Here is a 25,013-nt window from a genome sequence, read left to right on the forward strand (position 1 = left end):
TCTATTCTAGCAAAAATATGTATCTTGGCATTCATTGATTTAACAAATCAGCAAACATCAGAAACAGTTAATAGGCAAAATTGGGATAAAAACCAAGTAAAAACATGGAGAAACGTGAACAGCAGGTAAGAACTAAAATTATCTGCATATCTCTGGCTGTATATTGAAAGGCACAAAACTTTCCAAAGTCACTCAAAGCAACACTGCACATAATTTGTATAGAGTTCCAAAGGCAGTAGCCTTTACTTATTCTAGTTTTAAATCTTTTGACATACACCGCAGTAGCAGAATAGAGATGAGATGGAGAGGAGGAGACCACGTAATTCCTCCTCTGTTCTACACCATGTAGGAAAATGTGGGGTGCATATGTCCAACTCCACAGATTTCCCCGTTCCCTCCTCTTCCAAACTGAGCTCTTTCACATCAACCAGGGGTGAAATTCAGCTGGTTCTATCCGGATCACGCAATATGGTACGGCCAACTGCGTGAAGCCCCGCCTACTCACGCGGACGTCATGACGTCCCTTTTTTGTGATGATTTTTGGCCTCTGCGCATGCACGGGTGGACATTTGCAAACCGATAGGGAAGGTAAATGTAGTTCACCCATAACCTCAACAATATGCAATATTCCAGTCCCCTTTCCAGTTATTAATTTATGCACAGTACAGGGATGAGATGCATTGTCAGCCTCAAGCCTTCCTTGAAACACCATTCACAAGATATGTGCGATCACTGTGTCATGAGTCTCATGCCTGTCCAGCCCAAAGCATTAGTCAGAGAAGGAGAACATTGCTACCAGCGTCCATAATCAATCAAGCTGATGAACCAATGGAGTCCCATCTTTGGGGAATGGCTTCACAACATCATTAGCAAGAGGATTTCTCATACTAATAAAATAAGTTGCAATGTTCAAAAGAACGAGCAGATGCAGACTACCTTGTTTTCACGAGAGGCAAGCCTTCACCCTTCTATATCATATAAGCATACAAAAAATTACCGCTGTAGATTGTTTTTTAACTCTTTAATCAATTTGGTTCTGGATGCAGGTATACCTATGGGAAACCTGTCCCTGGCCTGGTGAAAATGACCATCTGCCGTAGTTATGTGCACTACAATCAGTGTCCAGGGATAGACCCTCATCTGTGTGAAGAGTACAGTGGAGAGGTAAGTTCCAGATCAAGGAAAATGTTCCAGATGGGATGTGGAATGTGTAGTTCATCAAACATTCTTTAGTTCTGATTCCTGCTAGTTTGAGCCAGCATAGACAATTGGAAGATAGGAATGTAAGTCCAGCTACTCAAGAGGTTGACCATCTTTGCTCTAGAGGAACTAAGGCTACCGTCAAGACCTCAAATGAAGGAAGCAAGATTCACATGGTCTCATTAATCAGCTTTAATGACAGGGAAAGGGGGTTAGATGACACAAAACATGGCTATTCCAGAAATTTCTGGCAGTTTTCTCTGAGAGCTGTCTGATTTTCTTATGGATTATATAATAGGTGTTCATCTGCCATGTTTCGAAAATATTCTCCCTGCCCTTGCATATTCCTATGCCCCAATTTTGAGCTTGCATTAATAGCCTCCTCTTGATTCCAGAGTTGGATGAGTACCAGTGGGTGTGTATGAGTGCGTAGCTAATTCAAGAGAATGAGGAATCTGAGATGCCTTTTCCAACTAACACATTTTATTTAAAAATTGTAATTTTTGTGAGCTGCAGTTTATGAAAACTTATGCCATTTAACAAAATATATAAGTCAGGATAGGGGTTATCAGACTCCTGATTTTTTTTGCCACTCTAAACTAACAGAGTTCTCCTCCTACAATGCCTACAAGGAAAGGTGATTATAAAGATCCCTGCAGAACTCTTGGGGTCACATACCTTCTCCCTCCTCCCTCTCTCTCATATACACATACACAAACACAGTATTCTTTTCCATTCTCCTTCTGAGGATCTCACTTCTCTGCTCCTGTTAGCTCTGGAAAGAGAATTTTGTTCTTTTTCTGTTGCCGAGGGCTGATGGAGCAATTGGGACAGAGTTGGATATGTTTCAATGAAAGCCACTGTAGGTAGGGGATCAATTGAGTGAAATTCCTGAGCAGGGGAATTGGCTTCAAGATTCTCCAAATCTTGGAGAAAATTTGGCAAGGTTGAGCTGAAGCAGGCAAGTAGTTTCCCAAGAGATCTGGTTGGATTTCAACTGTTGAATATTCTTTTCAGTAATCTGTAAAGTATCCTTTGCTGATTTGATGACCTCTAGCTGCACAGCTCAGGCTGGCTGTGACTTATGGACTTTCAATTCCAATGAATACAGCCAGTTGAAGACCACAAGTTAGGAAACACGGTCCTTAAAATCACTGGCTTCTTGGTTAGTATTTTTTGTTTTCCCTTACAGGCGAACGCGCAAGGGTGTTTCTCTCAGGTGGTAGAAACCAAGATGTTTCATCTGAAGCAAAATGGTTTGGAAATGCACATTAAGGCAGAAGGCAAGATCACCGAGGAAGGCACAGGTATCTTTCAGGGAGCAGCAGGGAAAGGGGGTTGGGCTAGATCTCAGGAGGAACTTCCCAACTGGATGACGGGTGAACCGATGGAACGGGTTACCACATGAAACAGTGAACTTTCCTTTGCTGAAGAGCTTCAGGCAGATTATGAATGGCCAGTGCAATGATTCTCAAAGTGTGATCTCCTGAAGACCCTTTCAGAGGGTCTGGAGAGTCAAATAAATGAATGCTTTAACACTTCTCAGTTTTAATTTTTAATAGAGTATATATTTATAGATATAATCTCAATCATTTTTAAGATTGTAAAGGGTTCCCGAGACCAACATGTTTGAGAACTGCTGCTCTGTGAAGGTTCTAGCTCTAAGACATCTGAACAAGGGGGGAGGGGGTTTCAATAGATCAGCATCTTTTGATCAATGATGAGAGTGGAAGATCACTGTATTACTCTCAGACCAGATGTGATCTAATTCATTTGTAATCTGACTCAGTCCTAGATTTTAGACAGTTTAGAAGATTGTACAATACAATGATATCATTTATATTGCAATGATATCATTTCAGCTGAATGTTATCAACGTCGGTAACACAAACACAAAAGCAACCGCTCTTAGTAGATATCGCTATGCAGCAGTGCCTCAGATAGAAGGTCCATACAGAGAGAGGTAAGGACAGCCAAGGAGATCATAGGAAGATTGCTTCCTGCTGTTTAGGATACTGCTTATAAGCACCATGTGTTTAGAGCTCAAAGCATTGTTAGAGACTCCACACACCCACTTTACATCTGTTTTTGGTGCTCCCCTCTGGGAGGAGTTTCGAAGTATTTCTAGCAGGACTACCCAATTCCGTAACAGCTGTTTCCTATGCCATCCATCTAGTAAATTCACAAGATTACTTTTTCTCACCATGTACTTGTATACATCTAAACTGGACTGTGTTTTTCTATGTCATATAATATATTTAGGTATATGCATTGTTGCAATATTTTCAGGATCAGACTCAATAATATTAGTAAGAGTTAAAGGTTTAAATATATTTCCTTTTATTTACAATAGGCATTCTATATTCACTGAATATTCACAGATAGAAGCGAGGAAAAGGGTGTAGGTGGCTCCTTATATATACAATGGGTGGAGCTATAAGTGGGAGTGGTGAATTATGAATACATTAAGAAGTGAAGAATAAGTTAACCCCTGATACCCCGTTCATATATTATTTACACATTAGAGAATAAGGCATTTACATCTGACAAATCCCCCTCTAAATGCCGATTCGTTATACAACACCAATTACACTCAGATTCAGGACAATACAATACATACAATTTAGAAGTTAAATATTTGTGTTGCTTAGAAGGTAAAGGCTTTGTCAATATGTCAGCTAATTGTTCTGAGGTATCACAATGCACTGCTTTAATAAATCCATCCTGAGATAATTGTCTCACATGTTTAAATTTTATATCTATATGTCTGGACCTTTGTCCAATGGCATCAGATCTAGATATTTCAATGGCTGCTTTATTATCTTCATGCATAACAAAAGGCAAAACAGGTTTTTTCCAAACATCTGAAATTAAATCATTAAACCATACAAGGTTATTTGCAGCATTGGATAAACAAACATATTCCGCTTCTGTCGTCGAAGTGGCCACTAGTTCTTGTTTACCAGTGTACCAGTAAACTGGACAGTCATTTAAGAGAAATATATAACCAGATGTACTTTTTCTACATGAGGTGTCTCCAGCCCAATCTGCATCTGCATAACATGTAAGCTTTGGTTCTTTATTGTCTTTAGGTTCTAATATTAAGCAAAAGTCTAGTGTACTTTTCAGATATCTTAAAATTCTTTTAACAGCTTCCCAGTGATACATTGTTGGTTTGCTGACATGTCTGGATAATAGATTGAGTGGTAAGGCGATATCTGGTCTAGTCCAATTAGATATATAAAGAAGTGAACCTATGATTGATCTATAAAACGTGTTATCCTTGAATTCGGGGGAAGATTCATCAGTATTTCTTAGAAAATCAGTTTGCATAGGAGTATCACAAGGTTTGGCATTGTTTAAATTGCATTTATTTAAAAGTTCTACAATCTTATCTCTCTGAGTAAGTTTGAATCCCCTTCTGGTCTTATTAATTTGGACACCAAGATATTTGTTTACTTTACCTAGAGATTTTAACGAGAAATGTTCATTTAGTTTGGTTACAAAGGTTTCTCTTCTCTCTTTATGTTTTCCTATGTATAAAATGTCATCCACATAAATCAATACAAATTCAATGTAATCATCATCCTTTTTGACAAAAAAGCAGTTATCAGCAGTAGTAGCGTTGAAGTCCATGGTTCTAAGTACTTTCACTAAACAATCATACCATCGTTTACCAGATTGTTTTAACCCGTATAAACTCTTGTTTAACAACCAAATTTCATTTTTGTTTGTGTATTGACTGTGAGGTGCTCTTACGTATATTTCTTTATCTAGTTTAGCGTGTAGATACGCAGTCTGTATGTCGTATTGAAATACATCAAGGTTGAGTGCTGATGCTACCACTAGAGCTGTTTTGACACTCTCTGTTCTTACTGTGGGGGAATACGTGTCAGTATAGTCCTCCGGATATTTCTGTGCATAACCTTGTGCAACTAGTCTAGCTTTGTATAGAGTATTGCCTCCCTCTAAGTTCTTAATTTTATATATCCACCTGGTACCAATAATTGTTTTATCCTTAGGTGCAATTGCAGGTGTAAATGCATTTAATCCTTGTAAACTTTCCATCTCTTTTTTCATCGCTAATTCCCATTTTTCCTTTTCTTCACGAGGGAGTTTTAACACTTCCTCATATGTATTGGGTGTTGTTGGCTCACCATCCATATGCATTATGTAATCTTTGTATTTATTTGGCATTTGATTTCTGGTGTTTCTAATGGTTTTTTCAGGTTTACTATCGTTATCATGCAAATATCTTGCTTCCTTTTTTGTTAATGTGTCTGTCTTAATTTTGTGTTGGCTATTTGTCCAAATTTTGGTTTTGTTCTTATTTTTGTTGATATTTTGCTTTTCTATGATCCCTTCTTCATGAGATTTTGTACCTTTATATTTATTTGGAAATATTTCATTAAGATGTAATTTAGACCAGTTAGCCTGTTCATGGAACACAGCTGTTCTGGAGACTATAAATTTGTTATTGTTATCAATGAATCTGTACCCTTTAGTACCGGTTTCATATCCCATAAATCTGAGTCTTCTGGATACGTTTTCTCCCTTTCTTCTTAATTGTTTAGGTATGTGTACGTCTGCAGTGACTCCAAATATATGCATGTGTGCTAATTTTGGTTTTCTATTATACATCACTTCATATGGTGTCTTATTTACAATGCTGGACCATGTTCTATTTTGTGTGTAATTTGAATAATGTAAGGCTTCTGACCAGAATTGTTTGCTTAAGCCAGCATCTTCCAATGTGCATCTAATCATGGTTTGTAATGTGGAATTTTTCCTCTCTGCAATCCCGTTCTGGAACGCAGAAAATGGACTAGATGTGTAATGTAACATTCCTTTGTCTTTTAACCATTGGGAGAATTCTTTAGACATGAATTCGCATCCCCTATCTGTCATAATTTGTTTTATTTTGATGTTGTGTTGTGTTTCTATGCGTTTGTAAAATTCTTTAAATTTTTGAAATGTTTCATCTTTGTGTTTTAATGTATAAACAAACCCATAGCGGCTATAATCATCCACTATTGTCAGGAAGTAACGTTTTCTATAAGTGATTGATGGAGTTAATGGACCAACTAAGTCCATGTGTACTAAATCAAAAATTTTGTTAGTTGATCTAGTAGATTTTCTTGGCCTGGGGCTAGTTTTTAGTTTTGTAGATTTACATACTGAGCATTCCAAATAGTTTTCACAATTTTTTATTTTAACACCTTCTGCGTGTTCAGTCATTTTTTGTACTACAGGAAAACTGGCATGTCCTAACTTCCTATGTAAGATGTGAGCACACTCATCATGAATTGGCTTACCTATTTTTGGTTTTTTTTCATTGTGTGCATCTTTGTGATCATGAGATGTTTTACACTCATCATTGTCACTATTGCTAATATTTTCATCATCTACTTCAATACAATCTTCCATATTTGAGTCAATGTTATGCAACCATTTTTCCTTAGTTATCAGATAAGGTAGGCCTCCTTTAATCATCACTGTGCCTATATTTATTTTATTCTTCTCCAAAATCGCTTTTCCTTTTGAAAAAACAATGTTAATGTCAGAATCTCTACTTAGTTTTATAGCACTTAGTATGTTATGAGGTATCTCAGGTATTAGCAATACCCCCTCTATTTTTCCTAGACCAGGCAAGGTTACATTCCCTCTACCTAATACTTGCACCTTTTCTTGGTTAGCTACCTTTATTACAAATTTATCTTCTGCAAATGAAGACAATATATTTTTGTTATTAGTGGTGTGATTAGTTGCTCCAGAATCAATAAGCCAATTATTGTTCTCATTTTGCTGTATGTTAGTGTTGTCTTGTTTATTTAGCCCGTTCAGTGAGCCAGATTTTCTATCCTTTGAATTATCTCTGCCCCCTCTATTCTCTTTGTAATTTGGTGGGCTCCTATATCTATGTCTATCTATGGAAGACTGTCTATAATTGTATTTGTTTCTATATTCTGACCTATGCCTTTCTCTTGAAATTTTGGGACAGTCTCTTCTATTGTGTTCCCTGGATCCACAATTGTGGCATTTAAATGTTTCATTATATTTTTCTTGGAAAGCTACTTTCCTATATGGTTTGTGTTCTGTGTGATTGCTAGAACGATTCCTTCTTCAATTGTCTTCTGCTATCAGTTTATTGGATAGACTTTCTATGGATAAATATCCTAGATTGATAGTGTCTAAATGTGACATAAAATTGTCCCATGATGAATCAAGTGAGTTGATAATAACACTTTTCATTGTTTGGTCTGAAATCACCTCCCCCCTCAAATGCAGCTCAGCTCTTATTTTGTTTAAATGTATTAAATGCTCACTTATGAAAACCCCTGGTTTTACCCTAGATGAAAAGAAATCTTTAGACATCCTTGTGGTGGTAGCTACACTGTCACTGTGAAATAAATTAAACATGCATTGAATGATTTCTGAAACAGTCAGATTTGGCTTAATGCTATGATACATTGCAGGAGATACACTAGATATTATTAAGAAAAATGCTCTATGGTGTAAACAATCTATTTTTTGAGTCCAAGGTCTTTTTGGGGGACTAGTGATAAAAAATAATAAGTTTTCCTTCATAAAGACAACCTGGAGCTGTTGATACCATTCTTGCAAATTAACGCCATCAACCCTTAGCTTTGGGAAGTCACTGGGTAAATTTTCGACATTATTGTGTCCATTACTTACAACCTGAGGTAGTCCGTGGTCTCGCAAGTGTAGAAAATTGCAAAACGGCATGGGGATGCTCGCAACGAGTCTGCATGGTCTCCTCGCCAGTTCATGTCTTCCCGGACCGTCTGCGTAGTTTTGCGCATGCGCGTTGTCCATTTCTTCTTTGGAGTCGTCGTGGAAGGTTCTCTCCATTGTGGCTCGCTCGTTCTGCTCCTCTTCAGATGAATCGGTCTCTGGTTCAATTTTGGGAGTCTTGACGACGGCGGCTGCTCTTCCTCTTCCCCTGAGGGCTTTGGTGCTTGCTTCGGTTTGTGGCGTAGGGCGGTACCGGCAGGGCTCTCTGGGTTCGGGCGTCGGCGTTCTCGTAGTCAGGATGGGAGCGGGCAGGTCTTGAGGCATCGGCTTGCTCGCTCGCTTCTTCGGTAGCTGTTTGTTAATTTTTAGTTTTGGCCCAAATGCAGCAAAAAGCGTTTTCATTGCTGATTTTATTTGGGAGTTTGTTGAATCATCTTCACTTTCTGATTCTGATTCTTCTGAGGAGTTTGAATCTTCTTTTTCATTTTCGTTGTTTGGTAACGTTTTTCGCGCCAGAAATTTTGAATTGAGCATTTTGATTGGCTCTGCTTCGCTCACCCTGGAGGCCTGTTGAAACCAAGATGGCTGCCATTCAAAATTTCGCGCGGGATCACCGTTTTTCTTCTTCGTAATGACTTTCTCTGCAGTCATATCACTCACTATTTTTGGATCTTTAGACTTTTCATTAGTGATGTTTTTCTCTCTCGCTGCTCCGCTGTTCTTCAGCATATCTTGGAGTTTCGCGATGAGGCTTTCATCATTCTTCTGGCTCTTTAATAGTTTTAATATCTCTGACCTGAGTTCGTTATTCTCTATTTCGATTTCCTTCTGGTCATCAATTTCATCTATTATTTCTTCGTCTTCAGTGGTGTATTCTTCGGATTCTCTCAAAATTGCGTTTGTGGATTCGTTGATTATTTCTTGTTCTGTTTCCATTTCTTTGCTGTAGGCCCTGGTGTTGGGCCTATCTTTCTTAGACATTTTTAAGTTTTTTTTTTTATTGAGTCAATTAACCATCCTCTGCTACCAGCTTGTTGCAATATTTTCAGGATCAGACTCAATAATATTAGTAAGAGTTAAAGGTTTAAATATATTTCCTTTTATTTACAATAGGCATTCTATATTCACTGAATATTCACAGATAGAAGCGAGGAAAAGGGTGTAGGTGGCTCCTTATATATACAATGGGTGGAGCTATAAGTGGGAGTGGTGAATTATGAATACATTAAGAAGTGAAGAATAAGTTAACCCCTGATACCCCGTTCATATATTATTTACACATTAGAGAATAAGGCATTTACATCTGACATGCATAATTCTGTATTTATTTATTTTATCCTATTTACGTAGTGTGTATTGGAGGTGGTGACCCTTTAAGAGCTTTATGCAACAAAATTTTATTTTAATGTATGCCAATTTGTGTACCTACAAAGTTACACAAAGCATTCAGTCTCTAGTAGAAATTGCTAGGCAAACAACCAACACACACAGACACACGCACGTCTCAGAGAAAACATTGCCATTATTGCAAGGTCTAATCTGGGTCAGTCACTGGGACCAAAGGTTTATTTTTCTAAGCTTTCAGGGTCATGCTGGAGCCCATCATCAGAGAACTTTTCTCTCTCCAGAATATTGTCAGTCAGTAGGAGTGCTGATTTACCACCAGCCTATCAGGTACTTAGAAGCCACACTGTGACACAAAACAAAATTAGTGACTTAATAGTCAGTCATTAATGCCCTAATAACTAAAATCTACACACAACTGGGAACTGTATAAATACAACCATTGAACAGGCCGATGCACATATTCTGGAGAGAGAGAAGTACTCTGATGATAGGTTCCAGCATGAGCCAGAAAACTTGGAAGAATAAACCTTTGGTCCTAGTGACCAACCCAGACTGGATCCTGCAATATTATCCTGGGACATGCATATTTACTTTTATTTGCATTAGCATTATTCCCGCAAATTTTAGCCTCTTGAGTACAATACTAATTGGAAGAGTCCATGCTAATGTCTGGAGAGCAGTTCCAAAAGAGGTGGGGGCATAATAGATAAGGCTGGTTTCTGGGTCCCAATTGCACCCATCTCCTGAAGGGGGAGCTCATTGTATACCCCTGTTGCTAATTCAGAGTCTCTGGACTTGAAGTGCATGGCAATATCCTCTAAACCCCACATTGCCCGTGCTGCCTTGGCAGCCTCAGCCTGTCTCGTCTTCTTCAATGCTTCCTCTCTTTGACAGGGGTGGAAATGACAGCGGAGAGCAGCATAAGCATCACTACGACAGTCACCAGACTGAGCTTTGAAAACGCAGAGCCTTATTATAAGCCTGGGATCCCCCTTTTCTTGCAGGTAAGGCAGCAGGAAAGAGATTACTGGTGGGGAAGAGCTGAACATTGATTTTCAGCCAGTTGCTCTTTGCCCAAGCCCAAGGAGATGGCATTTGAGGGGTCCTTGATGCTCTCTGAGCTTGGTTGTTTTCTTGCAGATGTTTCATTATCCAAACCAGGTAACACCATCAATGCTAACAGATGGTATTTCTCAACAACCTCAGCTGCTATCTGTCTTCCCCACCCACCGCACAGAAGAGCCCCTCAATTCTCTAGTCAATATGGTAGGGGTGAAAAAAGGATAGACCAAAGATCACATATAGTCTGCCACAATTCCTTTAGTGGCCTTCCCCAAGGGAGTTTAGGACAATAATTTTAGCCTTTAAAATTTTTTGGGGGGTGGGTGGGTTAGGGGATGTGGTGGCTCAGTGGCTAAGATGCTGAGCTTGTTGTTCAGAAGATCAGCAGTTCAACGGTTCGAATCCTTAGTGCCGCATAATGGAGTGAGCTCCTGTTACATGTCCCAGCTTCTGCCAACCTAGCAGTTCGAAAGCATGTAAAAAATGCAAGTAGAAAAATAGGGACCACTTTGGTGGGAAGGTAACAGTGCTCCGTGCACCTTTGGCATTTAATCATGCCGGCCACATGACCATGGAGACATCTTTGGACATCACTGGCTCTTCGGCTTACAAACGGAGATGAGCACTGCTCCTAGAGCCAGAAACAATTAGCACACATGTGCGGGGGAACCTTAACCTTTATCTTGGGAGCTTATTTTTATAAATATTCCACCTATGTCAGCAGCTCCCCCCTCAGGGATCCTGGCCCTGCTCAGCTTGGGAGTGGGGCCCTTAAGAAGACCCACAAAGCCGTTAAGTGCCTTGAACAATGAATTCATGGGTAAGTCAAAAAAGTCAAGAGGGTGGCCAGGCATCAAAGCTCTTGCCCTTTTTAACAAATGTCACATGTGCAACACACATAAAAACCAGGCAAGGTTTTGATGGCATGATTACAGCCCACCATCTTGATTTTTGACCCTCCAGGTATGCCCCTAATAAGAGTTCAAATCTAAAATAATTGGATGTGGGTTGATTTTTTTTTCCATATGTAGATGAAACTGGTGGATGATATGAATGAGCCAATGGCTAATAAGAGCATTGAGATTACAGGACCTTCTGTGAAATACAGCGCCAGGTACACAACCAATGAGGAAGGACGAATACAGTTTTCCATAGATACATCAAAGTTCACAGAGGATTCCATCAATTTGCAGGTGAGTGTTTTGGAGTGAAAACGCCCCTTTCAATCCAAATTCTGCTAAGCACCAACTTTGGGAAAATTCACAATCGTATCCTCCTGTGGTTTTTGCATTCACTCATGTTATCCCTCCCTTTGTAATGGGGAACAATAGCAATGTTCTTCCAATTGTTTGACACAGATGCTGTCTTCACATACATTCAATGAATTCCATAGCTATTCCATAAGCAAATTGCCTGTTTCATCCCGGAACATTTCTTCCGCTATACCATCTACGCCTGCAACCTTATCATTTTCCAATTTTCTCACAGCTTTAAGAACTTCCTTTTTTTTTTTTTGTAGGACACTCACATTCGTAGCATGTGTTTGAGTTCTGCTTCTTCACATAACAATCATTTTGCTGGATGTGTATTTCAGATGCGCTTAACATACAAAGGTGTCACTCTTGTATACCTTGGAGCTCTGCTGCAGCGTAAAGAAACCCAGCAAAATGTATTTTTGGTTCCCTGCAGCAATGTCATAATGAAGGTGTCGAAAGGAGGGACCTGCCCTGCTGTCTCATACTTAGCTGTAAACATCCCTGCAATACTACTGATCTGAATTATCAAGTCTGTCTATAGGGGTCTCCAATCTTGGCACTTTTATGACCTTTACGGCCTTCAACTCCCAGAATTCCTCAGCCAGCATGGCACTGGTTTAGCTCTTTCCTTCATTCAGTAATTATATTTTGAGAAAATATGTACATATATTTTGCTCTTTAAGCAGAGTGGTTTCTTTGCCTTTCTATAAACAGGGAGTTTACAAAGAAAATGAATGGTGTGACAATTCGGTCACCATTTATCACCAACGTGCCTCGCACTTAGTGAACCGATTTTACTCACCAAGTCAAAGTTATCTCCACATTGATCCTCTGCCAAAAACTTTGAGCTGTGACGACACAGAGCATATTCAAGTGCATTTTATCCTGGATCCAAATGCTGTGAAGAAGGAAGTGATCTTTTATTATTTGGTGAGTTAGAAAAGAAATATATTTTCTTTTTTTCTGGTGTGAGGATACACTATAGGAGTACATAATGTGAACATAGATTGATGAAGATTCAGTCTTAGGTAGAATAGTAACAGATTTTAGATTTCACCAATGGCATAAACCACAACTGGGAAACCTTTTAGAAGCCGGGATTTGCAGTTATATCAATTTTAGGAAGCCATGGGCCCTAGTGAGTAGGATGTCGCTATGCCCCAGATATTCAGCTTCTTCCCTTGTGATTTTAGAGTGAATTTCAGAGGGATGATTGCTTTTTTTAAAACTAAGGCTCACTACTGTTGATGAATTGCTTTCTGCTAAATGACTGGAAAACCTGTTGCCCAACTTCAGGGAGCTATTGAAAGTATTTTGATCAAGGGTATCGACAGAAGGCGGTCAAACAAGATAAGATGATGGCTGCCACCATTCCATCAATCCCCTGCCAGTTTTTGACCCGCATTGCAAGAACTGCTGTTTTGTTTTCTAGGTGATGGCTAAGGGAGGCATCATACGAGCTGGGACGCACACACAGCCAATGCAGGGAAAAGGTAAACGCTCCCACCAGCTTGCATTCCCCTCCATGCTTGGCAAAAAGCTTCCCTGGAATGTCCATCACTCCTATTTCAAGTGCTGTCTTGAAGTGTGTCAATCTGTAGGTAATCCAGTTCTCCCTTGCTGAATGCCCGTTGCTGATCTGCAAAGTTTTGCCACTTGCAATTGGTTGCTATATCCTATTTCATACTGGCAGAGAAAGGGATGTGGGTACATACAGTCAGCCTTGCCGGTGAGCAGAGGAAAGGATGGGGACAGGGGGGAGAATGAAAAGGCCATGCCTCACAAATCTCTGCAGCCACTTCCTTCATCCTGAGTTTTGATTGCGTGTCACAGTCAATCTTTTTACAGCCACCATGCTGCCCAGTTGCCTACTACCATTTCTCCTAGGACAAGCCCTTCTTGGAGATCCAGAGAGGCTCAGGGGTTCAGCCTCTCAGAGCTGCAGCCTAGCATGCTAGATGTGACTTTGCTTTTGAGGAAAGCAAATGCATGTAAGGCAGAAGGATGAAAGAGAGGGAAGAGGGTGGAGCTCCCAACTTCCTGGCATACAAAAGGCTCCAAGTTTAACCCTTAGTAGTGCCTCTCCAGGGGGCAGAAACCCTGGAGAGGCACTACTACCATGCTTCCCCAAAAATAAGCCCTATTCTGAAAATAAACCCAAGCCTGTTTTTGTGTGTGCACCTAATATAAGCCCTATCCCCAAAATAAACCCTACTTAAGTGCCTGGGCAAGTGGCTGCATGCCCATTCCGTCTGGTTACACAGTGCTGCTAACACAAGGTGACACGAGGAAGGTGGGGGTGTCGTGGCCATGAGGCAGAGTGGAGCTTCCCCCCATGCGCCACAGACTAGCTTACCATACCTCAGGGCCCTCACAGCCAGGCCATCCACACTCAAAAAATTGTCTCGCCTCACAGTAGTGGCTCCAGCAGCCAGGTGCAGCAGATGCAGCAGTTGCTAACGTGACTGCTGGCCTACTTCTTCTGCTTGCTTGTGGCTGCAATGGAGCAGGAGGCCGAGCGATGTGCTGGAGCTGCCACCCCAAGGCAAGACAGTTTTGAGGGCATGGATGGCCTGGGTGTGGGGGCCCTGAGGTATTGTAAGCTGGTGCGGGGTACGTGGGATCGCTCTATCTTCTCACTGCAGTGGTCCTGCTCCACTGAGAGCAAACCAAAGAAGTGGGCCTCCCGTACATGGAAAAACTTAAGAGACATCCCCTGGAAATAAGCCCTAGTGCTTATTTTGGAGCCCAAAAGAAAATAAGACCGGGTCTTACTTTCAGGGAAATACGATAACAGCACTGACTCACGAGTCTGAGGTAACATCCTTACTTTCTAAGATAGCAAAGGGTTGAAGGGCTCCATGCAGGGGTGAAATGCTCCCTGTTTGGTCTGGTTTGCTGAACTGGTAGTAAAAAATGTAAAAAAGAAGTTCCTACGATCACGTGAGCGGCACATGATTGTCGGAACTTTTTTAAAAAAACTTTTTTAGCATTTTTTTACTACCAGTTCCCTGGAACAGGTAGTAAAAATGCTTTTAAAAAGTAAAAAAAAAAGGCTCCAACGATCACAGCTGTGGTGCGCGATCGTCAGAGCCTTTTTTTTTTTACTTTTAAAAGCATTTTTTACAACCTATTCACCCAAATAGGTTGTAAAAAATGCTTTTAAAAGGTTAAAAAAACGCTTTGACCATCACAGCTGAGCATGCCCACCTCGCATTTGGTGTGTGGTGTGCACTGTGCATGCATGCACGCAGCACACATTTGGTGCACAGCACGCATGCGCAACCAGCGAACCAGTAGTAAACTGGTTCATATTTCACCACTGGCTCCATGGCATGTGCCACGTAGCGTGTTTTATGTCCGTTGCCCTCCTTTGCGGTAGAAGATGTTATTGGAGGGAGATTCACCTGCTGATTCATGGATAAGGTGAGGCCATACAACTATGAAGGAAAAGAGAGCAGCTGAAGCCCTCCAGCTCCTGATATTTCAATGATCCACTTCTATCCCACATTTCTCAGCCCGTTGTGGTTATCTGATGTATTCCAACTGGAATTAATTCCTTCTAACTTTCCCCTTTTCAATTTCTCTCTCTCTCTCTTTCCTCCTGGGATTTTCTTGCTTTAGAACCCAAAGGGGACTTCCTTTTGAATCTCTTGGTGGATGTTGACACTGCTCCTATAACCCGCTTGCTTCTCTACACCATTTTGCCCAGCGGAGAACTCGTTGCTCACTCAAGAGATTTCACTGTAGAAAAGTGCTTCTCCAACAAGGTAAGTGAAGAAACAAAATGTCCACTTTTAACCGTGTTTCGGAAATAGCATACAGATCATGTAGTTAATGTGAGATGGGTATCCCTTCTGACCTGAACTGGACTGAACACACAGAAAAGACAGTATAGATTTACAGCATTACAGAGTAAGAAGGGACCTTGGAACAGGGGGTTAAACTAGAAGGCCTCCAGGTTTAATGGCTACTTACTAGGAATTGGTTGGAAAAATGTGTAGATTGGACAAATCAGGCAGAAGAGAAGCCTAAAAGAAGACATTTGTAAATGAAATGCAAATGAGAAGAACGACCAGAGGAGACATGATAGCAGTGTTCCAATATTTGAGGGGCTGCCAAAGAAAGGAAGGGGTCAAGTTATTTTACAAGGCACCTGAAGGCCAGACAAGGAATAACGGATGGAAACTGATCAAGGAGAAATTAGAAATAAGGATAAATTTTCTGACAGTGAGAACAATCAACCAATGGAACAGCTTGCCTTCAGAAGTTGTGGGAGCTTCATTACTGGAGGCTTTCAAGCAGAAATTGGACTGCCATTTGTCAGAAATGTTGTAAAGCTGTGATGGAGAACCTATGGCACATGTGTCACAGGTGGCATGCATAGCCATATCAGTGGGCACGCAAGCTCAGCTGATTTTTGGGCCTTTTGGGCCCACCAGAAGTAGGGAAACAGGCTGTTTCCTGCCTCTGGAGGGCCTGGGGGGTGGTAGGGAAGGCCCATTTTTCTCTCTCACCTGGCTCCAGAGCTTCTCTATGAGTCTGGGGAGGGCGAAAACAGCCTTCCCAACCCCTCGGCCCATTTGCCAACTTCCGGTTGGACAGGAAATGACCGGAAGTTGGCAAACGGGCCGAGGGGTGGGGAAGGCTGTTTTCACCCTCCCAGACTTATAGAGAGGCTCTGGAGCCAGGTGAGAGAGAAAAACGGGCCTACCAGGCCATCATGTGCCAGGAGCGGGGGCCGCGGGGGCGTGGGGGTGTCATGCCCACATGTGCGGGGGTAGGTAGCATAGAATTATGGGTGTGGGCACGTGCACGTGCAACCCGCCACCCCCTTCTGGCACGCAATGGCAAAAAGGTTGCCCATTATTGGTGTAAAGTCTCCTGCTTGAGCAGGGGGTTGAACTAGATGACCTACAAGGTCCCTTCCAAATCTGTTAATCTGTAATTTGAAATAGAATATACCAATATAGTTAAAATTGATAATTTTAAAGAAATTTGAAACTCAAAATTGAAAGCCAAACATAGACTAGATAGCCACCTCTCATTTAAAATCCTTCCTAACAATCCAGAATACAAATGTATGCATATAGAAAATAAAATATCTGCACATCTGTAGAATTGGACTTGTTGATCCTGAGCTTTAAGACTTGTGGACTTCAACTCCCAGAATTCTTCAGCCAGCAAAGCTGGCTGAGGAATTCTGGGAATTGAAGTCCACAAGTCTTAAAGTTGCCAAGGTTAGAGACCTCTGCACTGGCCCACTGCTTGTGCAGCCCGGTTGCAAATAGGCCATGGCCTGGTAGTGGGCTGTGGCCCAGGGGGGTTGGGGACCCCTGAGATACATGATTTTTGGGCTCAAAACACTGGAAACTTGGGATAGTGGATTGGGTTCTTTGTATCACTCCTCAGTGGCTGAGGAAAGACTTTTATTTTTAAAACGGAAATTTACAAATTGGGGGGGGGAAAGGAACGGTGAATTATGAATGTCTTCCACCAGTGCAGAAATTAATCTTAATACTAGAACTACTTTCTATTATAATTATTTTCCCTCAGCTCTTTATCTACATTCTATTCTTTAAAAGTCCAATGTCACTACATCTGTCCATCTTTCTTTTCTTTTATCTTCTTTATCTTCTCTCCATTTCTCTATTGTCCCTTTCTAGAGCTGTATCTTTTTCTCAGAACTTGATCTTTTAATTATTATTATTATTTTTAGTTTGTGTTTCTGCTTGTGTCAAAGCCCTGACTTTTTCTTCCGCTTTTCTGCTGGTTGGATCCTGGCTGGGCTTCTGGCCTCTTTTCTTCTTTCCTATCTTGCCTCGGTCTGAGGGAAACGGCTTGGAACAACTTTTCCCTCATGCAGCTCTGAGGGAAGGAAAAAGATGTCTTTCTCTCCTTCCCCCGCCCCCAGTTTTCTCACCTGATGCCTCTTTTTCCGTTGCTTTGTCTCCACAGGACTGTATTTTTTTTTTTAAAAAAAAATACTCCTTATTTTTACTCCAGAGTTTGGCTGCTTATTCTGCCTTTTCCTCACCAAGACTGGTAATGGTGGAACTTCCCGGCAGCCATTTTGTCTTCCCTTCCTTTTGTCTCTTAGCAAACAGTGCTTATTTGATTGGCAGCTAGGTTGTCATGACGATGAGGGGGGCGGGCCAAGAAGCTTTGAATCTTGCCAGCACAGTCTGGCCTTCTGCAGCTTCAGAGAAGGATGGCTCCATTGGGCTCATTTCTTATACCATTTGGCAGAAGAAATGCCCTTTTCAAAGATCTGATCTATGTTCGCAGGCCAGACTGTGGTTCTCTAATCAACAAGGCCTGCCTGGCCAGAAAACCCAACTCCATCTTGCTGCTTCCTCCGGCTCCCTCTGTGCTTTCCATGCAGTTGACCAGAGTATCTTTCTCTTGAAACCTGAAGCCGAGCTTTCCACTGAGAAGGTGAGTCCTATGGAGAACCTATCAAGTCATATGTTCATATCAGGGGTGGGTTCTAAAATTTTTTACTACATGTTCTGTGGGAGTGGCCTGTTTTGTGGGCATGGCTTGGTGGGGAGGGTAGTGTGACTGGGTGGCCAATTTTTTTTTTTACTTTTAAAAGCATTTTTTCTACAACCTTAAGAGGTAGGGGGCAAAAATTTAAGGTTTACAACCTTAAGAGGTAGGGGGTAAAAGGTGGTAAAAGTTTTGGTGTGTCTTATACACCAAATGTAGCCCTGCTCACCCACTGGCTCCCACCCTGTAGCCTCTGCCTCACAGCAGTTACCTCCTTGCAAGCAAACAGCAAGAAAAAACAGCTCCTTTCAGCTTCAGCACAGCCTAATTAGCACAAGTTGATTGGATCGGCCTCCCTACTCTCAGCTGATTTGCTTTCAGCTGTTTTGCGCAGGGCTCTGCTACTTGCTGCAAAGAGGTGAATTGCTGGAGCAGATTTTTTTCCTTGTGCTAATCAAGCTATACTGAAAATGAAAGTAAAGCAGGCTGTTGGCTGTTTGCTGCAATGAGGCAAATTTGCTCAGAGGCAGAGGGAGATTTCTTTTTCTTCTTTTCCTCACCAAAAAAGGTAGGTGTGTCATACTCTGGTACGTCTTATACTCTGAAAAATATGGTAATCGGGTATCCCATCTTAGCAAACACAAAAATGAAAAGATTCCCCTCCTCTACTATTGCACGAACTGAATTGGGGATCCGCATGAGATGGGTAGCTTTACTGAATTGCAACATCTCTCTTTTCAGATCTATAAATTGCTCCCAGACTATTCACCTGACCGATACTTTGAGTATGGATGGAACGAATGGGAGAAGCCATGCATCAAAATGAAAAATATTAAAGTGGATGGTATCCGTTATCACCCTGTTCCTTTTTCTTATGGGGAAGCCGATGTTTCCAAAATTCTTAAGGTGAGCTTCTCTGCTGCTTCTGGAAGGCAAAATTTCCAGTTTATTCTATTGAGCAGAGGTGGGTCACTCCCCCTTCAAGATCATTTTAGTCTTGAGATTTTTTGAGATTTAGACAGAAACCCTTAGCTCAGTTTCCTGATTTGAATAGAGGCAGGCTAGCAATCAATAAGAACGAAACTGCTTAGCTGATCTCAAAAAGTGAAGTGAGTTTGGACAGGCTTAATAGGAGGCTAGAAACCTTCTGGAGATATAATATATATAATTCGGGCTGAAAAATCTACTTTGATACAGGTGAGGATAAACTCCTTCCATTTGTTGTTGTTCTTAGTTGTGAAGTCGTGTCCGACCCATCGCGACCCCATGGACAACATTCCTCCAGGCCTTCCTGTCCTCTATCATCTTCTGGAGTCCATTTAAGCGCACCCCAACTGCTTCAGGGACTCCATCCAGCCACCTCATTCTCTGTCGTCCTGTTCTTCTTTTGCCGTTAATCTTTCCCAGCATCAGGCTCTTCTCCAGTGAGTCCTTCCTTCTCATTAGGTGGCCAAAGTATTTGAGTTTCATCGTCAGAATCTGGCCTTCTAAAGAGCAGTCAGGGTTGATCTTCTCTAGGACTGAATCGGTTTGATCGCCTCGCAATCCAAGGGACTCGCAGGAGTCTTCTCCTTACATACTGTTTCCAAAACCACTTGATAGATATCTCCCCTCCAAAAAAAACCCCTCCAAGAATTAAATTTGACTTGAGTCATTACCTTTGATTGGTTAGATAACAGCATTTAGGAGACCACCAGGAAATCCCAGGGTTGTAGACTAGTTGATTTACAGAGGTAAATGATTTCCAGACAGTTGATGGAAAAGTCACAAGATTTGAGTTCAGCTGTGAGAGAATTGGATTTTTACCCCTAGCATTCACCTTGGATTTAAAATATATATATATATCCCATTTGGGTCTGTTCATGCTTTCTGAAATGTTTCACTGTGACTTCTTTATTCCTTTGACAGGACTTGGGTTTGAATGTTTTTACTAGCACTAAAATAGACAAGCCAAACATATGTCGGGTCTTTAACCCCCCGTCTTTCAGAGGCTACTATGGTAAGCATTTGATCCACTGAGGGCTGAATTTATAGGATATGCACTCTGGAAATATAAAATAAAATGCTCTTGTGGCTTTGCTACAAAGGGAAACTTTGTGCATGTGTGTGTGTGTTTCTGCATGTGCTTATGTCTATGCTGACTAAAGAGCATGCAATACCTACTGGTATTCCTCGACTTACAACCACAAATTTCCATTGCTAAGTGAAACCTTTGTTAAGTGGTTGTAAGACAAGGATCACCTGTTTCCCTACGATCTCTACAGCAATCATGGCTGTTTGCAATGGAGAAGATCTGCCAATCATCAAGGTTTTCCTTTGTATTTCTCAGGGTTTGCCGCAGAAACGGAATTTAAGTTTTCAGCCTCCTGAGGAAGCTGTTTAAGAGCACCCAGATCAGGGAACTCATCCTTTCTGCCTTTCAGAATTGAAACTTAGTTTCTTGTTTGGAACCCCACCCCCTCTTCAATTTTCTTTATGACTCCGTTAAACAAGTGGGGTGTGGATTGAACATTGTAGGAAGGAATAATATGTACATTGTTCTGAGCTTCTTCAGTGGTAAACCCTTCATTGCTGGAGGTTTTTAAGAAGAGATTGGACAGTTACTTGTCTGAAATGGTATAGGCCAATGATGGGGAACCTATGGCCACAGGTGGCACGCGTAGCCATATGAATGGGCATGCCAGCTCAGCTCTGGCGTGTATGTGTGCACTGGCCAGCTGATTTTTGGGCCTTCTGGGCCCACCAGAAGTAGGGAAACAGGCTGTTTCCTGCCTTCGAAGGACCTGGTGGGGGGAGGCCCATTTTTCTTTCTCACCTGGCTCCAGATCCTCTCTATGCATCTGGGGAGGGCGAAAACAGCCTTTCCCATTCCCTCGGAGGACCTCCGAAGGCCTGAAACGGCCCATTTCCCATCTCCTGGTGGGACAGGAAGTGACTTTTTTGCTGTCCCCAGCCACCAGAGACTCCTAGAGAGGCTATGGAGGTTGGGGACAGCAAAAACTTCACTTCCTGTCCCACCGGGAGTTAGGAAACGGGCCATTTCAGGCCTTCGGAGGGCCTCCGAGGGAGTGGAAAAGACTGTTTTCGCCCTTCACAGATGCATAGAGAGAGATCTGGAGCCAGGTGAGAAAGAAAAACTGGCCTACTGGGCCATCACATTCCAGGAGCGAGGGGGGAGGGGGGGTTGCGTGTGCGTGCACAGGGCAGGGCGCATAGAATAATGAGTGTGGGCACACACGCGTGCGAACCTCCCCCACCCCCACCCCCTTCCTGGCATGTGATAGCAAAAAGGTTAGCCATCACTGGTATAGGGTCTATTGCTTGAGCAGGGGGCTGGACTAGAGAACTTCCAAGGTCCCTTCCAGCTTCTCTCCTCTCCTCTCCCCTCCCCTCCCCTCCCCTTCCACTCCACTCCACTCTATTCCATTCTAGAAAAAAGGTAACCTGTAACTCTAGTAGCAGTGATAAACACAGCTAGTCCTTGATTTACGATCTGAATTGAGCCCAAAATTTCAATTTCTAAGCAAGACAGTTGTTAATTAAGTTTTGCCCCACTTTACGACCTTTCTTGTTGTAGTTGTTAAGTGAATCTCTGCAGTTGTTAAGTTAGTAAAACAGTTGTAAAGTCAGTCTGGCTTCCCAATTGACTTTGCTTGTCAGAAGGTCGCAAAAAGTGATCGCATAGCCCTGGGATATGGGTGTGGAGCCTTCCTGGAACTGTTGAAAGGACTGTGTTGTAGATTGGAGATAGATGATGTCGTATTCCAATCTACAACACAGTCCTTTCAAAGTTCCAAGAAGGCTCCACACTATTATGCACCACTCAGGTGATCCTGATGACAAAGATAAACCTCCAGGTTGTTGTGGCTCCGTTGCCTGAGCCTGGGCTATCGACAGATGCAGACTCTGAGAGTGAGGAAGAGGAGTTGGCAAGGCCTCCCTCTCCAGGACCCTCCTCTCTGGCAATGCCTCCGGAGGACACCGAAGGCCAAAAGATAGGCTCAGAGTCAAGCACGTCCCCGCAGCCACAGGTGGACAGTGACGAAGGAGATAAGTGCTGGCTGGACCCTCACCAGAGGCGCAGGGAGAAGGGTGCGCAGCAGAGGGGAAGGCGTGCCAGAGATTAGCTGAGTCACTGGACCACACCCCACAGGGAATAAATGTGGGTGTGGTGGCCGGTTCAGTTTCTGACCAGCAAAAACTAGAACTAATCCATGATTTCTGCGTTACTGGACTTTTTTTTTTTTTAATTTGATTTATATGCCGCCCTTCTCCAGAGACTCAGGGCGGCTTACAATGTGCTCAGCAATAGCCTTCATCCTTTTGTATATTTATACAAAGTCAGCTTATTGCCCCCACAAACTGGGTCCTCATTTTACCCACCTTAGAAAGGATGGAAGGCTGAGTCAACCTTGAGCCTTGGCGAGATTCGAACCTGCAGTAATTGCAGGCAGCTGGTCTTAATAACCAGCTTAATAACAGGGTGCCTTAGACCACTGTACTACCAAGGCTCTTTGCCTGCTTTATTGGACTGCATTTGGATTAATCCTTGTATTGTTGAAAACTCTGCCTGTTTTATCGGAATGCTGGCAGGCTAATCTTTGTTTTGTGTGAGTAAAGTCTGAATTGGCAGCTAGCCATTGGGTTGCTGTCAGCTTTATTTTCAAAGAATTTTGTTGTGTGGTTTATTAACTTCGGGCCATCTGTGGGGGTGCGTGAGTGGAATGGGGACAGAACACAGGTGACCTTAACAACCCACTAAAAAAATACAAATGACCAGCTGTCTGCAAGGAGTATAAATCCTTCCATTCCCCTCCATCCAGTCAGAGCTAAAGAAGCTTTTTGGATGAGAAGCAAAATGTCTTCAAAAAACCCCCAGAAAGTCCAGTTGCCTCTTGAAAAAAGCACCTTTGGGGCAACAAACAGTTGTGTGTCATGCCAACATTCTTTGTCGCCCACATTGGATCATGCCAACATCCTTTGTCCCCCACATTTCTCATATTGGACAACCAGAATTGTGGGAGCTTGGAATCAGGAGAGGGGCACCTACCCTTCTCCTACCAGTGACATTTGGAGGTCATATTGTTCCAAACCAGAGGGATGATGATGATGATGATGATGATGATGATGATGATGATGATGATGTGCACTGGGGAGGGCGTGAGGCTAGGGTGGCGGGGGCCAGTCCCTCACCATCTCTGGTACCATGTTTCCCTGAAAATAAGCCCTAATGTGTCTTTTAGAGGCAAATAATAATAAATAATGTAAGACTGGGTCTTATTTTTGGGAAAACACAATATGGCTTTCAAAGAGATGAGATGAGTTCCTGCAGATCAGGTCTATCAAGGGTCTTTACAAATAAGGTGGAATACATGTAAATTCTCTCATATTCTTTTCCTCTAGGTCCTCCTGGCTATATACAATTGGGAGGTGCCCCACCACCGGGTGGTATGTCACTTAGTTTGCTCGAAAATAGTCCTCCTACTTTCACTACCGAAACGAGGCCTGTTGAGACTGTCAGAATGCAGTTCCCTGAAACGTGGTTGTGGGATTTGGTGATAATAGAGTAAGTGGTGGTGTCAGGCTGCAAAAGTACAGGCCATTCATTGATTACAGCTTCTCAGAAAATATTCCCGTATCTGCTGCTGCCCATGTGTTTATGCTATATCACCCCAACCTGTAGGTTCTTTGCAGCATTGTGGTGGTGTGATATAAGCCACACCCTTTTCTTAGGTGTGTTGTGACAACCTTCGAGATGTCAACCAGAAGTCCTTAAGATCCTTATGTTGAACTCAGGGAGGTGGAAAATATTAGAAAGAAACTCAAGTGCCAGCTGATCGGGAGGAAATGGGGATTTTGCAGTATCCTTCCCCTGCCACGCCCACCAAGCCACGCTCATCAAGCCATGCCATGCCCACTAAGCCACACCCACAGAACCGGTAGTAAAAAATTTTGAAACCCAACACTGGTATGGTAACACAGTGGCTCAGTGGCTAAGACACTGAGTTTGTTGATCCAAAGGTCAGCAGCTCAGCGGTTCGAATCCTTAGTGCTGCATAACGGGGTGAGCTCCCGTGACTTGCCCCAGCTTCTGCCAACCTAGTAGTTCGAAAGCACGTAAAAAATGCAAGTAGAAAAATAGGGACCACCTTTGGTGGGAAGATAACGGCGTTCCGTGTGCCTTTGGCGTTTAGTCATACCGGCCACATGACCACGGAGACGTCTTCAGATAGTGCTGGCTCTTTGGCTTTGAAACAGAGATGAGCACCACCCCTTAGAGTCGGGAATTACTAGCACATATGTGTGAGGGGAACCTTTACCTTTATGGTAACAGAATCTTGCAAGTCTCCTGTGTTTTCCCTTCCCTACCTTTTTATATTCCAGGGGAGTTAAGGGAAGATAGTCTAATACTTTTGTAGCTACTTAATGGCTTCTTCCAAGATCATCTTTATGGTTCTCTAAAGACTTCAAGGATGCTCTTGTCATTTTGGGAAGAGCAGTGCCACTAACAAGGGCCATAGACACTGATGATCCTGAGATGTGATGGCTTCTCCTTAATGGGATTTCTTTTAAGAAAGATGTCAGAGAAGCTTTAATTTGAAGTCCTGCATTTTGCAGAGAAATGCCTAACAACAGCCTAATAGGGCATTTTATCAATCTGCAACACTTTTGAACTGACTTCTCGTTACTTTACATTGTTTTTGTGGTTGGAAAACCACACTGCAAACGTCAGAGAACTGACGATTTGAAATGGTAACAAACGTTTGGGTTGTGTTTTTCACTAAAAATGCAGAGTTAAATGCTATCATATTCAAGTCCTAACCGCTCTAAATTAATTTCTCTCCTTTGCATCGTCTCTTACTTTCCGCATGAGTGCCAGATGCAATCATGGGAACTGAA

General features: G+C 42.3%; 1 protein-coding gene across 1 annotated transcript in view; it reads left to right on the forward strand.

Annotated features, from left to right (window-relative positions):
• Nucleotides 1-25,013, forward strand: part of LOC117670023 (alpha-2-macroglobulin-like) — a 79,172-nt gene that overhangs the window by 16,197 nt on the left and 37,962 nt on the right. The window contains exons 8-18 of the mRNA XM_034424878.3: nucleotides 1,047-1,164; nucleotides 2,393-2,507; nucleotides 10,198-10,307; nucleotides 11,397-11,558; nucleotides 12,336-12,551; nucleotides 13,054-13,114; nucleotides 15,246-15,391; nucleotides 17,910-18,059; nucleotides 18,855-19,019; nucleotides 20,022-20,112; nucleotides 23,517-23,679. Coding sequence (XP_034280769.2) covers nucleotides 1,047-1,164; nucleotides 2,393-2,507; nucleotides 10,198-10,307; nucleotides 11,397-11,558; nucleotides 12,336-12,551; nucleotides 13,054-13,114; nucleotides 15,246-15,391; nucleotides 17,910-18,059; nucleotides 18,855-19,019; nucleotides 20,022-20,112; nucleotides 23,517-23,679 — 1,497 coding nt within the window. The remainder of the gene's footprint in view (nucleotides 1-1,046; nucleotides 1,165-2,392; nucleotides 2,508-10,197; nucleotides 10,308-11,396; nucleotides 11,559-12,335; nucleotides 12,552-13,053; nucleotides 13,115-15,245; nucleotides 15,392-17,909; nucleotides 18,060-18,854; nucleotides 19,020-20,021; nucleotides 20,113-23,516; nucleotides 23,680-25,013) is intronic.

The sequence above is a fragment of the Pantherophis guttatus genome, chromosome 2 (genome assembly GCF_059756535.1).
Source record: "Pantherophis guttatus breed Tessera chromosome 2, ASM5975653v1, whole genome shotgun sequence".
Lineage (NCBI taxonomy): Eukaryota > Metazoa > Chordata > Lepidosauria > Squamata > Colubridae > Pantherophis > Pantherophis guttatus.